The sequence below is a fragment of the Acipenser ruthenus genome, chromosome 9, assembly GCF_902713425.1.
Source record: "Acipenser ruthenus chromosome 9, fAciRut3.2 maternal haplotype, whole genome shotgun sequence".
Taxonomy (NCBI): Eukaryota; Metazoa; Chordata; class Actinopteri; order Acipenseriformes; family Acipenseridae; genus Acipenser; species Acipenser ruthenus.
The window spans coordinates 2,250,801-2,262,360 of NC_081197.1; the positions used below are offsets into that span (position 1 = coordinate 2,250,801).

The window sequence follows — 11,560 nt, forward strand, 5'->3', positions numbered from 1 at the left end:
AACAGAATTACACTAAGTTGACAAAGGGGGTTATGCCAACAAACAAATTGCCAATTGCTAATACATATGCGGGCTAACCCCCACTTCCATCTGTCATAGAACTGTCCGTGAGGAGCATCTGCTAGCCGAGTTTACTCGCACAAAAGTATGGGGAGGTTTGTAAAAATATTAGAGGTCAGTTTAACATAAACGAGGACTGCTTTGTTTTCAGTTTTGAAAAGCTACCGTAACTAATAATAAATAACCATTGTGAACAGTTCTTGTATCTTTTTCTCCACACTTACATTCTCCTTTCCTGTGTCACCTGACCGGTGTTTACCCCGCAGTTTCCAGTAGTCCGTCCCAAAGCCAATATACATGGAGCACACGTGTGCCAATATGGAGGGAGAGTGTAGTAGTTGGGTGTTACCTAGCTGCTTTGTAGTACCGGTAGCGGGTTACGTGATGGGAGAAACTGTTAAAGTTCCTGTTAAAAACTTCCTTTGCTCTTTCGAGGACTGTGATGCAACGTTTAACAAGTCGTGGAAGCTGCAGGCACACATGTGCAAGCACACCGGGGAGGTAAGAGTGGCTGTCAGGTCTCCATTAAACCATCTATCTATCAGACTTGTAGGACTCGAGTCGCAAGAGACTTGGACTCGACCTTGTGTGACTCGGAGATATTAACTGCGAGTCGTTTTTTTATATTTTCTATTGCACAAATAATATTCTAGTTGCTAGGAAACCTGGGCACAATAAAAACTCACCCAACAAAACATTATCCAATCACTGGTTAGCCCTGTTGTCTTTGCAGCCAATCCATAGCAAGAATAAGAAATTGGAAGGGAGGTAAGTTACAGCGTAATCAATCCTTTCCCCCTTCCCCCTCCCGCTAAAATCCGACTGCCTGTAAAACACACCCCCACACAAAACCCAATTTTTTTTTCACTCTTGCATTAAGTTCTATAAGGAGTAAATGTCAGCACAGTGAACAACTACTTTCTCTATTACTTTAAACCGCGTTCTAGGTTTAAGCGCTGTAGAAATACACTTCTAAAACTGCATTCTTAAATATCTAACTTTTAATTGAGTTTAATGAAAACAAAAACGAATGAAATAATAATCGTACAACTTCTAATCATACTTCTAGAGCTTCTTTGTTCATACCGGGAAGTCGCTGTGTGATTAAGTATTCTGTGTTTGCTTCTAATCTCCACTCGTTACTAGCACACGCCATCACTGTTTGCATGCAACGTCAATGAATTCACCAGGCAAATTCAGTTGAAGATTGCCTACCGTCAAACAGGCAGATATCAGACTGATGGGGCAGAAAGACTGATTTGATAGCAAACATTCTGCATGAAGTAATTAGTGATGACAAACAATAGTGAACAATATAAACTAGTCTTTATTGCCTTTAGTGTTAAGGGAGGTGGGGTTATACAATCCAGATTTAACATGGCAACATGCATGTTTGCTCATGATACCCCCAGCCCCCTGAAATAAGAACAATGCAGTAGGTTGAGGACTTGGACCGATCCTCTGTCCTTGTTTCAGAAACCCTTTGTGTGTGAGCATGAAGGCTGTGGTAAAGGCTTCTCTAGAAACTTCCACCTTGCCAGACACCAGCTGATGCACAGCGGAGACAAGCCTTTTCAGTAAGTACAGTGTTGGGATCTGCAGCGCCTTCATGTAATATAGGAGACTGAGCTACTGTGCTGAAAACACTGGCCATGTCTGAGAAGCAGAGAGATGGGACTCTTGTATTGCAACACCAGCCTCGAGAAGGGTTTTGAAAATTGGAGACGTCTACAGCTGATTTGTAAGCTTGGGTTTGGGTTTATTTCCTGTGTTTCAATTCCTCTTCCCTTTTAATCAATTCCAACACATTGATCAATTGCAATTGGCAGTATTCTGTTAATGAGCTTCTCACAGTGGCAACACATTGCTTAAATCGATGTCAATTAAATCTGCTTTAATTAAATAGTTGAACAATCACAACAATTATTACTAAAATATCAATTCAATTCTTTCAAAGGACTTTGAATTTGGGAGTAGGTTATTGTAATTGGACACACAATCTGGGGACATGTAGTACTCTGCCACTGTTCAATCATGGCAGTGTTGGCTGTTTAAATTCTTGTTGCACCTTGTATCTTTCTTTCAGATGTGAACACGATGGCTGTAAAGACACGTTCACCACCAAAGCCAACTTGAAAAAGCATGTGCTTCGCAAGCACGAGAACAAGAACAAGTTGTATGTGGTACGCTTCTATTCCTTTACAGTCTCGCCCCATTGAGCACTGCGTCCCAGTCCATGTGCACTAAAAATGCTAATGTTACCTGTGGTCAGGTGTCTGCTTTTCTAGTGTTTGGTCACTGCAACAGTAACTGGGTATAGCGTACCTAGCAAAAGAGAATTCTTTGCCGTTTAGCTCAGTACCCATCTCCCTTGTCGGGGAGATGCAAGGGTATTTATTCCAGGAATAGTTGACCAAGTTGAAGAAATAGTTTGGGTGTGACCTACATTTTAAAATCTCGATGCAAACATTACCAACACTTTGAATGTCAAGGTAAAATGTCAGCTTCAGATGTTCCCTCCTGAGGAATCAGGTTTCTAACTGATTGACGAGTGCACAGATGACTGCTAGTTGAACGGTTTGAAACCTGCTTCAGGTCTGGTTCACAGCTTGCTGTGAATTCACTTTGCTCCCTTGCAGTGCGTGCACAGTGGCTGTGGAAAGTCCTTCAAGAAGAATAACCAACTTAAAATCCATGAGTATGAACACACCAACCTCCTGCCTTTCAAGTGAGTATTAATACAGAGAAGCCCTTGTTCTCGTAACCAGTTTCTTTAGATGGTTGTGTCCACTCTATAAAGTAGAGGGGGGAGGGGGTGGTTGTTAACAGGTAAAATGAGAATTGCCTATTTCAGGTTGTAGATTCAGGTGTCTCCAACCCTGGTCCTGGAGAGCTCCAATCCTGCAGGTTTTATAGATGTGTGTTGTGTGGTGGTTCTTTTACATCAACGGCTGTTTTACATCTTTCCTGCGCAGGTGTAACTTTGAAGGCTGTGAGAAGCGTTTCCCAGTGCCCAGCAAACTGAAACGCCATGAGAAGGTGCATGAAGGTGAAGTGTGATCTGTATACTGAGCTCTCAGTCGAACACTGCTGCCACATCAGACAAAACCATGCACCTTTACTTTCTTTCCTTGTTCTGCTTTCAAACCCGCTAACTCATGATTTTGTGTCCGCAGGTTATCCTTGCAAAGAGGAAGGCTGTTCCTTTGTCGGAAAAACCTGGACAGAGTATCTTAAGCACCAGAGTGACCACCAAGGTAAACTAGACTGATCGAGATGGGTGCCAGTGTTGCTGAATCAAGACCTGCTGTCTCATCTGGTTTTGTGATAAGTTTCAGTGCATCTTACCAGTATATCCCCTCCAGTCAATGTGTGCAGAATTGTACAGTGTTAAGTTTCCTGTCTATTTTATAATGCATATGTGTTTGTTCAGAGTTGTGGCAGGGCAACTTCTCGAACTCCATAGACTTAACACAAACTTATTTCTTAAATAATTAATTCATACTCGTGACCGACTGGATATTAAACCAGTGTTGAGCGGTCAGTGAAATGTGTTCAAAACAAAGTAATCTGACAGTACCTTTTAACTTAACTGCATTTTTTTTATTTTTGTGGACTGTTTTGTATTGGTTCAGTTAATTGGTGTTTAATAAAGTGATCGCAAGTTGTTAATCAATGAAAGTGTGTTGTGCGGTACGTCATGCTTGGGTGGAGCGTGCTGCTGTATAGTCTAGTTAACACCGGGGTTCAATTCCCAATTCCTTTTGAAGGAATTAGAATTGATGTTTGAGACTAGTAATTGTTGATTTGTTCAACTGCTTTAAATCTGAAGCCAGTTTAATTGACTAAGTGACTTCAATGGAAGTAATTATGTTGCCACTATGAGACGCTCATTTTAACAGAATTCTGCTAATTGCAATTTAGCTCTGATGTGTTGGAATGGGAATTGACCCTAACCCTGATTAGCACAAGCCTTGTACTAACGTACCCAAGCTTCGTGCTAATGGGGAGCCTGTGAAACCTCTCGTGTGGAGTTCAGTTTTGTAACCAGTGTACCTCAGGCAGACATTCAGCCCGCTCTGTATGATTGGGAACGGTTTCCAGAACGCTGCCTTGTCTTCCTGCTCTTGAGTAGACGTGATCCTGTGCGACCAGTGCAATAAGAAGTTCAAGAATGCCTGGTTCCTTAAGCAGCACCAGAAGGTTCATCTGCCTGAAAGAGTTGTATTCAAGTGTCCAAGAGAGGGCTGTGACCGGACCTACACCACTTCCTTCAACCTGCAGAACCACATCCTGGCCTTCCACGAGGAGAGGCGCCCCTTTAAATGTGAGCGACCCGACTGCCAGAAATCCTTCGCCATGAAAGTGAGTAGTGTCAATGAGTACACTGAAGAAGGCACTAGCTGAAACTGTCTGCTTGACTTGGTTTCTTTTTATAGATTTGTTTGTTTTTAGAAGTTTATGTATGAAGTGCTTTTTTAAATTGATTTTTTGCCTGCTGTTCCTGAATCGTTGAATTACTTCTGGTCTTTTTTAAATACCTTGTTTTGTAAATCCTGATTTAAAGTGCAAGACCCGAAACATTGATTTTTACTTAACTTTTTAATCTTGATGTTGCACAAAGAATTTTTTTTTTTTTTTTTTTTTTTTGGTGAACAAATCCTATCTAGCACCAGAGTCTAGTCATTTTGTGCAAGATACCTTCACTTCAAAATGTGTAAATGTTATCATGCTGTGTGTTTTTGTAGCAAAGTCTGGACCGTCATGCTGTCGCACATGATCCTCAAAAACAAAAGCTAAAGGTAAGCAATACCATTCAGATTTATTATTTTGAGGGAGGCTGGAGTGTTTTCTGCCACCCTGACCTTTTTTAAACCCACTATGGCCATGTGATAAATGGTACATTTGATACACTAAGGTGTCAACATCTGGCTAATGGCAATCCCTATTTGTTATGGGTCTAATGCACAGAAGTTTTATCCAAGTTGTTGACGTATCTGTGTGGCTGACACATGGTGTAACTCCATCTTCATGGAATGGTCCACTACCATTGCTACTTAACTTTTCACAGACCCTGATTTTAGCATTAGTCTAACTGGTGGTAATCTGGGTCTGTCAAAGCAGTTGGTGGGTGTGAGTAAACCGTAAACCTTCATCTTGCTCTAAACTTCTGCTTCCTGTGTTTTTTAGAAGCGTCCACGTCCCAAACGGAGCCTTGCATCTCGACTCAGTGGATACAAACCCTCCAAGAGAGGTCAACCTGAATCCAACTCCAACACAATGACCAAGATGCTAGAGAAAACCAACCTCTCTGAGCAGAACTTCTAGCCCTTCAGGCACAGGCTGCTGCTTAAATAAATAAAAACAAAACTTTAAGTTGTATGCAAATCACTTTATTTTTAGTTTTCTTCTTTTATTAAACCTCACTGATGCAGAACTTTGGTTTGTGTGTTTTCTGGGTTTGCAACATCCCCGGCTTCCTGTCTGGGTCCTTCGCTTTCCTGCTCCTTCTGTTTCAGCTGCTTTTTGTACTCGTTCAGTTCCTTTTCAGACAAGTGTCTGAGAATACCCATGGCTGCTCTTCCATCCTTGACTGCCTTTGGTTTTGTCACAAATGTAGCTAGGTCAGGCATGCTCTGAACAATCTCTTCCAACAAACCTTCCTGGAGTTTGGGAGGGGGAAAAAAAAAAGGTACAAGGGATGGGAGCTGCAGGAATACAAGACTCAGGGTTCAGAACTGCCTTCAATTCTCTACATGTTCCTTCCCCTAAAGTACAGCTATGGCTACATTTTGTTGCCTATAATTTTAGGATTGAGACAAAAACTATCAACATTATTTTAAATATTTTCTTTAACACCATATAATCAAAGAAACTTCACAATGATATTGGGGGGGAAAAGAGAACCGGAAACCATAATGTCGCTGAAGCTGACACCCTGGGATCCTTCAAGAAGCTGCTTGATGAGATTCTGGGATCAATAAGCTACTAACAACCAAACGAGCAACATGGGCCGAATGGCCTCCTCTTGTTTGTGAACTTTATGTTCTTAATAGTTTGCTATTTCATGTTACATTTCAAAATGTCAGAGTTTTTTATAAGTATATGGAAAACTACAAAGTGGTATGTAATTCAATATGTTAACATTATTCAGCAGGTTTCACTTTATGAAGCAAAATGAATTAGTTCTATAGGGTGTGTTTTTTTTTTTCTTACCATCTTCTCCACTGAAGCGGAGCCCTTCCGCACAGTTAAACGAACGTGGTGCCTCTTCTCGACCCACTGCTGGATTTGTTTCACTTTGGTCTCTAGGTCGTGTTTAGCGATATCTGAAGAAAATGTCAGCTCTTTAACTTGGGTGGGCCCTGCATGTAAGATGACATTAGAAATGCAGTAAGAAGATCAACACAACTTTCACACGTAAGGCAGGAAGCATTACTTCTGGTTGCATGTGTCCATGCAAAATGTATTCATGCTGGGTCACGTGTTTCAGAAGCTAAAGAATTGTATGCACCAGTTAGTTGTACCTACTTGCGCTACCTCGGTTAGTAGCCCATACAGCTCCCTATGGGCTATTTACTCCAATTTGTCATTAGCAAAAAAAATAAATTCCATAAAAGGAGAGACGGACCCAATAAAGTTACTAAACAGGAAATGAAACAACTAAGACTTTAAAGTCAGGGGCTTCAATTAAATGTTACATTGTTTCTTACTTGTTTTACACTTTGAATTGGAGTTTTCTTCATTCAGAAAACAAGTGCTAATGCAAATTTAAAGTAAATAGCTTTGAGATTCTAGCCCTTGGTCTTTAAGAACCCAAATTGGAGCAATGCCAGCATCCTCGAGAACTTGTACAGTCTGCTTCTGCCCAGCTTGGATTGAAGCTAACAGATAGTAAGTGACCTGCCAGAACAAACAAGGTAATCAGGAGTGGGTTGAGTTTCAAAAGTGCAGGATGACAACTAGCACCCTGTCAGCAACAGTCTGAACACACACAAACTAGATGGCACTGCTGACTCTGTACCCAGTCCCTGTGCGGAGAGTACAGTGTCTGGTCAAGGGCACAGTGAATGTACCCCCCCAGAACACACCTGTTTTTGCTTTCTGTTTCTCCCGGAGTTTCAGTTGCTCCTGGTGAATCTGCTTCCCGCTCATGAGTCTGTATACTGGCGGGTCTGCATTCTCCCTCAGGGGCACCAGCTTCAGCCCGCGCTCGTCCAGCATTCGGATGACGTCTGCTCTGTGCATGTTGCCTAAGTTCTCTCCGTCTTCGTTTATCACCTGAACTATGCGGTGGTGGATTTTCCTCCCCACACTTCCTATTGTCTTTCTGGCTCTGGGGTCCTGTTTCTTCTTTTTACCCTCTGGTCCCCCCTCATCGTCGTCCTCTGTGGTGAGCGGGCGCGTACCCGTATGCACAACCCAAGGTCCTTTATTCAGGCAAGGTAAAACAAGCCTCGACTGGTTAATAGCTTCCTTCCTGTAAGTGTGAATCGACAATGTGCTGAGGGGCCTGGGGGCACAGAAAAAGCCTGGGAGCCTGGATTTGTTTCTCAGGGCTTGGCAGACGACTCTCCTCAAGCAGCCAGCAGCCATTCTGAAAGAGGTAGAAAACACACAGCACTCAACAACAACTTCCAGTGATGCACATCTTTTTATTTTTTTATTTTTTATCAAGCACCGGGAACACAGAGCCAGTCTTGGTTTCAGGAGATTAGGCTTCAAGCTACCTGCTACAGAGATGGCAATAAAACCCCTATTCCTATTGCAGAGCAGGTTCACCCCTTCAAGGTTTACTACGAGCTTGATTAGCCACGGTGCTTATGTAACAAGCTCAGGTGTGTCTTATTAAACTCATAGGAAAATATACTTGCACTGATATAGGTTGAATGTTTTTGAAACTTTTTCATACATTTAGCAAACATTAACTGCGGGTGCATGCACATTTCACATGGGTTATGCCAGTGATTGATTTATTTATTGTAAAACAATTACCTGCACTATAAAATGAAGCTTTTCAAATACGTTTTTGGTTAGTCAGCAGTGGAAAAATAAAAATGACCACACTACCTTATACGTGAGGCCTTACAGCCTGGGATTAAAGTTATGTTTGCTACCCAAGTAGCTAGTAGCTGTACGGATGTGTATTTTTAATCGTTTTGGCTTGTGCATCCGTATATTTCACATTTTTAAAAATAAAAAATGTGGCTCAGTTGTTTGAACTTTCTCAAGTAAATAACACTCACCTTAACAATTTAAACTCGAGTACAAAGTAAACGCAGCAGCGTATCTCCGTATGCAGCAGACTGTAGTAAGAGAGACAGCGGTTGCTATTATCCACCAGACTCGGGTACTAACATTTATAACATTTTATATCTAGCGATTCCACTTAAAAAACGCTGGATTACGTTTCTTGTGAACCTGCAAAGCAGTCTCCACTATGCTAAGGTTGTTTTGAACGTAGCTAGGGGGCGTAGCTCAGTGGGTTCTTTTTAGCACGTCGCACAATGATGATTTCACAACCCCCTGATAACAGTACAGTACAAGCGGTACAAGGATTCTGCAATCGTCGTGTTAGAGGGCAGTGCAGGGTTACAATGCAAGATTCATATTTAAATACAGTGTAGTTTACAGTGAGTGTAAATAAGACAACTAAAATACAATATGAACCAGTACCATCAATTGAGCACACGTTAGATACACCAGGATACAATGAACACTACTGCAATAGACGCAGTATATGAATTGTTTATCAATGCAATAGTACTATAATATTATCAGTGTTTCCTATTGGACGAATAGAGGATTTCTACAGAGAGTTTAAACTTGTAACAGCTCCTCTTCCTATCGGAGGTCCTGTACCTCAGAGGTGGTAACTCCAGGGTGAATTAGTTTTTTGTTGTTAAGTTGGAGATTCAACTGTATATTTATATATAACCTTTAATAGTGTAGGTGTCCGTACCAGGATGTAGTAGATTATGTCTAATAAGTTCTTGTAACACATGACAGTGTTCATCGAATTTGGCCAAGCACTTCAGAAGATATTAGCCAGTGATGGAAATACAACTCCTGTTGCATAGCGGTTTCACCCATTCCAGGTTTTACTACGAGCTTGATTAGCCACGGTGTATCTGTATAATTAACAAACTCAGGTGTGTCATTAACTCATAGTGAAAGCAGGAATGGATCCAAGTGCTATGCAATGGGAGTCTTATTCCTGTCCCTGTTACCTTGCAGCAGTGCAATCGGATGAGTGATTCTTGAGATATAGGTGGGATGTAAGTATGGGGGTGGGGCACCACGATGAGGATGGGTGGTTCTTGAGATATAGGTGGGATGTAAGTATAGGTGGGGCACCACAATGAGGATGGGTGGTTCTTGAGATATAGGTGGGATGTAAGTATGGGTGGGGCACCATGATGAAGATACCACATTGATGAAAATTGGGGCCTACTGTGTCTGGATTGCCTAACAATCTGCCCTGTCTCTGTCATGAATCCAGAAGAGATCCCAGGTGGAGTGGGGAGGCAGAGGAAGTCCACACAGTCTACATAGAGAACAAGCTCACGTGAACAAGCACAGCGAGAAGGGAGAGGAGAGACCAAGGTATCAATAAGCAATCATCCTTAACTTGGAACACTCAATTTTAAGATTTTCAGTAGGATTAAAGAGTATTTTACCCTAGGATTAAATGTTAATTATAGCATTGCTATTCTTATAGCTATGCCATAATAAGTAATACATAAGATGAACTACGGCATGATAATCGTGTGCAATTATTTAATATATTAACAAGGTTTTTTGGCTTTAAAAAAACTGTTATAAAGTATAGCGACGCCATAATTAATATTTAATCCATGGATTAGTTCTGAAATTAGATCAAAGTTTCAAAGAGTAGTCTGAATGTGTTTTGTGTTGGTTTTCTTTGGCTGTGCATTTGGAATTGTGTTGTACACACTGCAGGTCCAGAACAAGGCTGTGTGTGGATATTTGTTTCTTGTTGTGTTGAGTGGGTCTTGATATAGGTAAGTTATCCAATGAAATATCTAGTTGTACTAAAAAAAAAATAACTTGGTTATTAAATTAGATGTGTTATTTCAAATATAGACAAGAGGTTTGAAGGTTTGACATCACAGGACTAGACATTAAAGCTGGGAGAACACAGGAACCAAAGAAGGGCTGAACTGTGGACAAACAAAGTGTGGAAGGGGAAAGATTTCTACCATTAAAAGTAGAATCTTTTCCTATAGATGTAGGTGCTATCATCGCTAAGTTGTCAAATGGAAGCTATATTACTCCATAGAGGAGTATTCAGCAGACAAACAACTCAGACGCGTTTTGTCAGCAGCCAAGTGAAGCACGATAGGACAGTCACTGCTCATCTGAAAATAATGAAACTTGACACCCTTTAGAGAGTCACAATACTTCTGATAATGGTGCTCTTTTTCAATGAGATATGAATGGCTTGGCAAATAGTCTTTCAACTATCCCCGTGAGCCCCGTTGAGTTGTCAGCAGTCAGGTACAGAAAGGGCTTTCAGCTCGCTTTAGAGCTTTAAAGAAACTCAACTTTTATTTTTAAAAGCAAAAGTACAAAAATAAGAAAACAAAAAGAGCTAGGTTTATTTTGGTTCCATTCTACCGGGAGACAATTAATAATTCATGCAGCTGTGTTACCTCAAAGACTTGGAACCATTTTTTTTGCAACAGCTTAGAGCAAAAAAAAAAAAAAAAAGATTTAATACAATTAGTTTAACACAATGGGTTCTTCTAAAGATTGCAACAAACGTTCAGTCGGAGACTAATAGAAGGGATTGGGAATCCGTTTCGGGACTCAGCTAATTACATTTCAATTTAATATCGCTGATTAGGAAAATGCTCCACATGGCTCGCTTACAGGAGCGTATCACTCCTTTTTATTTCTTTTATTGCTGGTTGTTTTACCAGCTACAAAGACATGGTAATGCAGATCTGTTAAAGACAAGGCTAAAGACCAGCCATGACCTTAGTGAAGCTGAATGAGAGCTCCTTTTGGAAACAGTAAATCCAGAGATTTTACAGTCAGCTGAACAGCAATGGATTCATTTGTTTAACGTCCTTTTGCACAAAGAGAATTAATCTTCACTTTCCTGAATGGCTTGAGCCCTCTCGTAATAGAGGATGGGCAGTCACTTTTGCAGCTTCCCCCGTTAGGGTGCACATAGTTTACTGTCACCTGCTTGCTGCCACAGGTGCTGCCCCCCCCAGTCTGTGCCAGGCATGCCTGCATTGTACAGCCTTGGCCTGGCCACTGTGTGGAATGGAGAAGGCTTTTCTAATGATTAGCTCCTTTCAATATTGCAGCTACAGGAAGTGGAGGAATGGAAAGGGGAAGGGTCAGCAAACAGGGTCACTGCAGGTTAGGTTTCTCTGAAGTCAAGTAAAGGTGACGCGTTGGAACTGGAGCAGGGACTGGTTTTGTTGCTGTGGAGAACTCAGGCTGCTTGGTGGCTGAGGGTCCT

At 41.4% G+C, this 11,560-nt stretch overlaps 2 protein-coding genes across 3 annotated transcripts; one reads left to right on the top strand and one right to left on the bottom strand.

Moving 5' to 3' along the window:
- Positions 1-353: 353 nt before the first annotated feature.
- On the top strand, positions 354-5,497 carry LOC117405295 (transcription factor IIIA-like). Its single transcript, XM_059030692.1, has 9 exons — positions 354-561; positions 1,537-1,637; positions 2,147-2,243; positions 2,700-2,788; positions 3,036-3,109; positions 3,237-3,317; positions 4,196-4,425; positions 4,809-4,862; positions 5,251-5,497. Exons 1-9 carry the CDS (start codon positions 358-360, stop codon positions 5,386-5,388), a joined length of 1,068 nt encoding a protein of 355 aa, XP_058886675.1. The 5' UTR covers positions 354-357; the 3' UTR covers positions 5,389-5,497.
- Positions 5,484-8,569, bottom strand: LOC131738022 (translation initiation factor IF-3, mitochondrial-like). 2 transcript variants are annotated; one of them, XM_059030694.1, is made up of 4 exons: positions 8,307-8,569; positions 7,152-7,657; positions 6,277-6,389; positions 5,484-5,723 (listed from the first exon to the last, which is right to left on the bottom strand). In XM_059030694.1, exons 2-4 carry the CDS (start codon positions 7,654-7,656, stop codon positions 5,484-5,486), a joined length of 858 nt encoding a protein of 285 aa, XP_058886677.1. In that variant the 5' UTR covers position 7,657; positions 8,307-8,569. The 2 variants fall into 2 exon arrangements, with proteins under 2 accessions (XP_058886677.1, XP_058886676.1); XM_059030693.1 differs by having other exon boundaries at positions 6,277-6,425; positions 8,307-8,566.
- Positions 8,570-11,560: the final 2,991 nt, after the last annotated feature.

Coding starts and splice junctions, on each gene's coding strand:
- LOC117405295 (XM_059030692.1), top strand. CDS start 358: ATGGAGCACACGTGTGCCAATATGGAGGGAGAGTGTAGTAGTTGGGTG. Junction 3,110..3,236: donor CCATGAGAAGGTGCATGAAG/GTGAAGTGTGAT, acceptor TTGTGTCCGCAG/GTTATCCTTGCAAAGAGGAA. Junction 3,318..4,195: donor GCACCAGAGTGACCACCAAG/GTAAACTAGACT, acceptor GCTCTTGAGTAG/ACGTGATCCTGTGCGACCAG.
- LOC131738022 (XM_059030693.1), bottom strand. CDS start 7,656: ATGGCTGCTGGCTGCTTGAGGAGAGTCGTCTGCCAAGCCCTGAGAAAC. Junction 6,426..7,151: donor GAAACAGAAAGCAAAAACAG/GTGTGTTCTGGG, acceptor TCTTACATGCAG/GGCCCACCCAAGTTAAAGAG. Junction 5,724..6,276: donor CCGCTTCAGTGGAGAAGATG/GTAAGAAAAAAA, acceptor CCCAAACTCCAG/GAAGGTTTGTTGGAAGAGAT.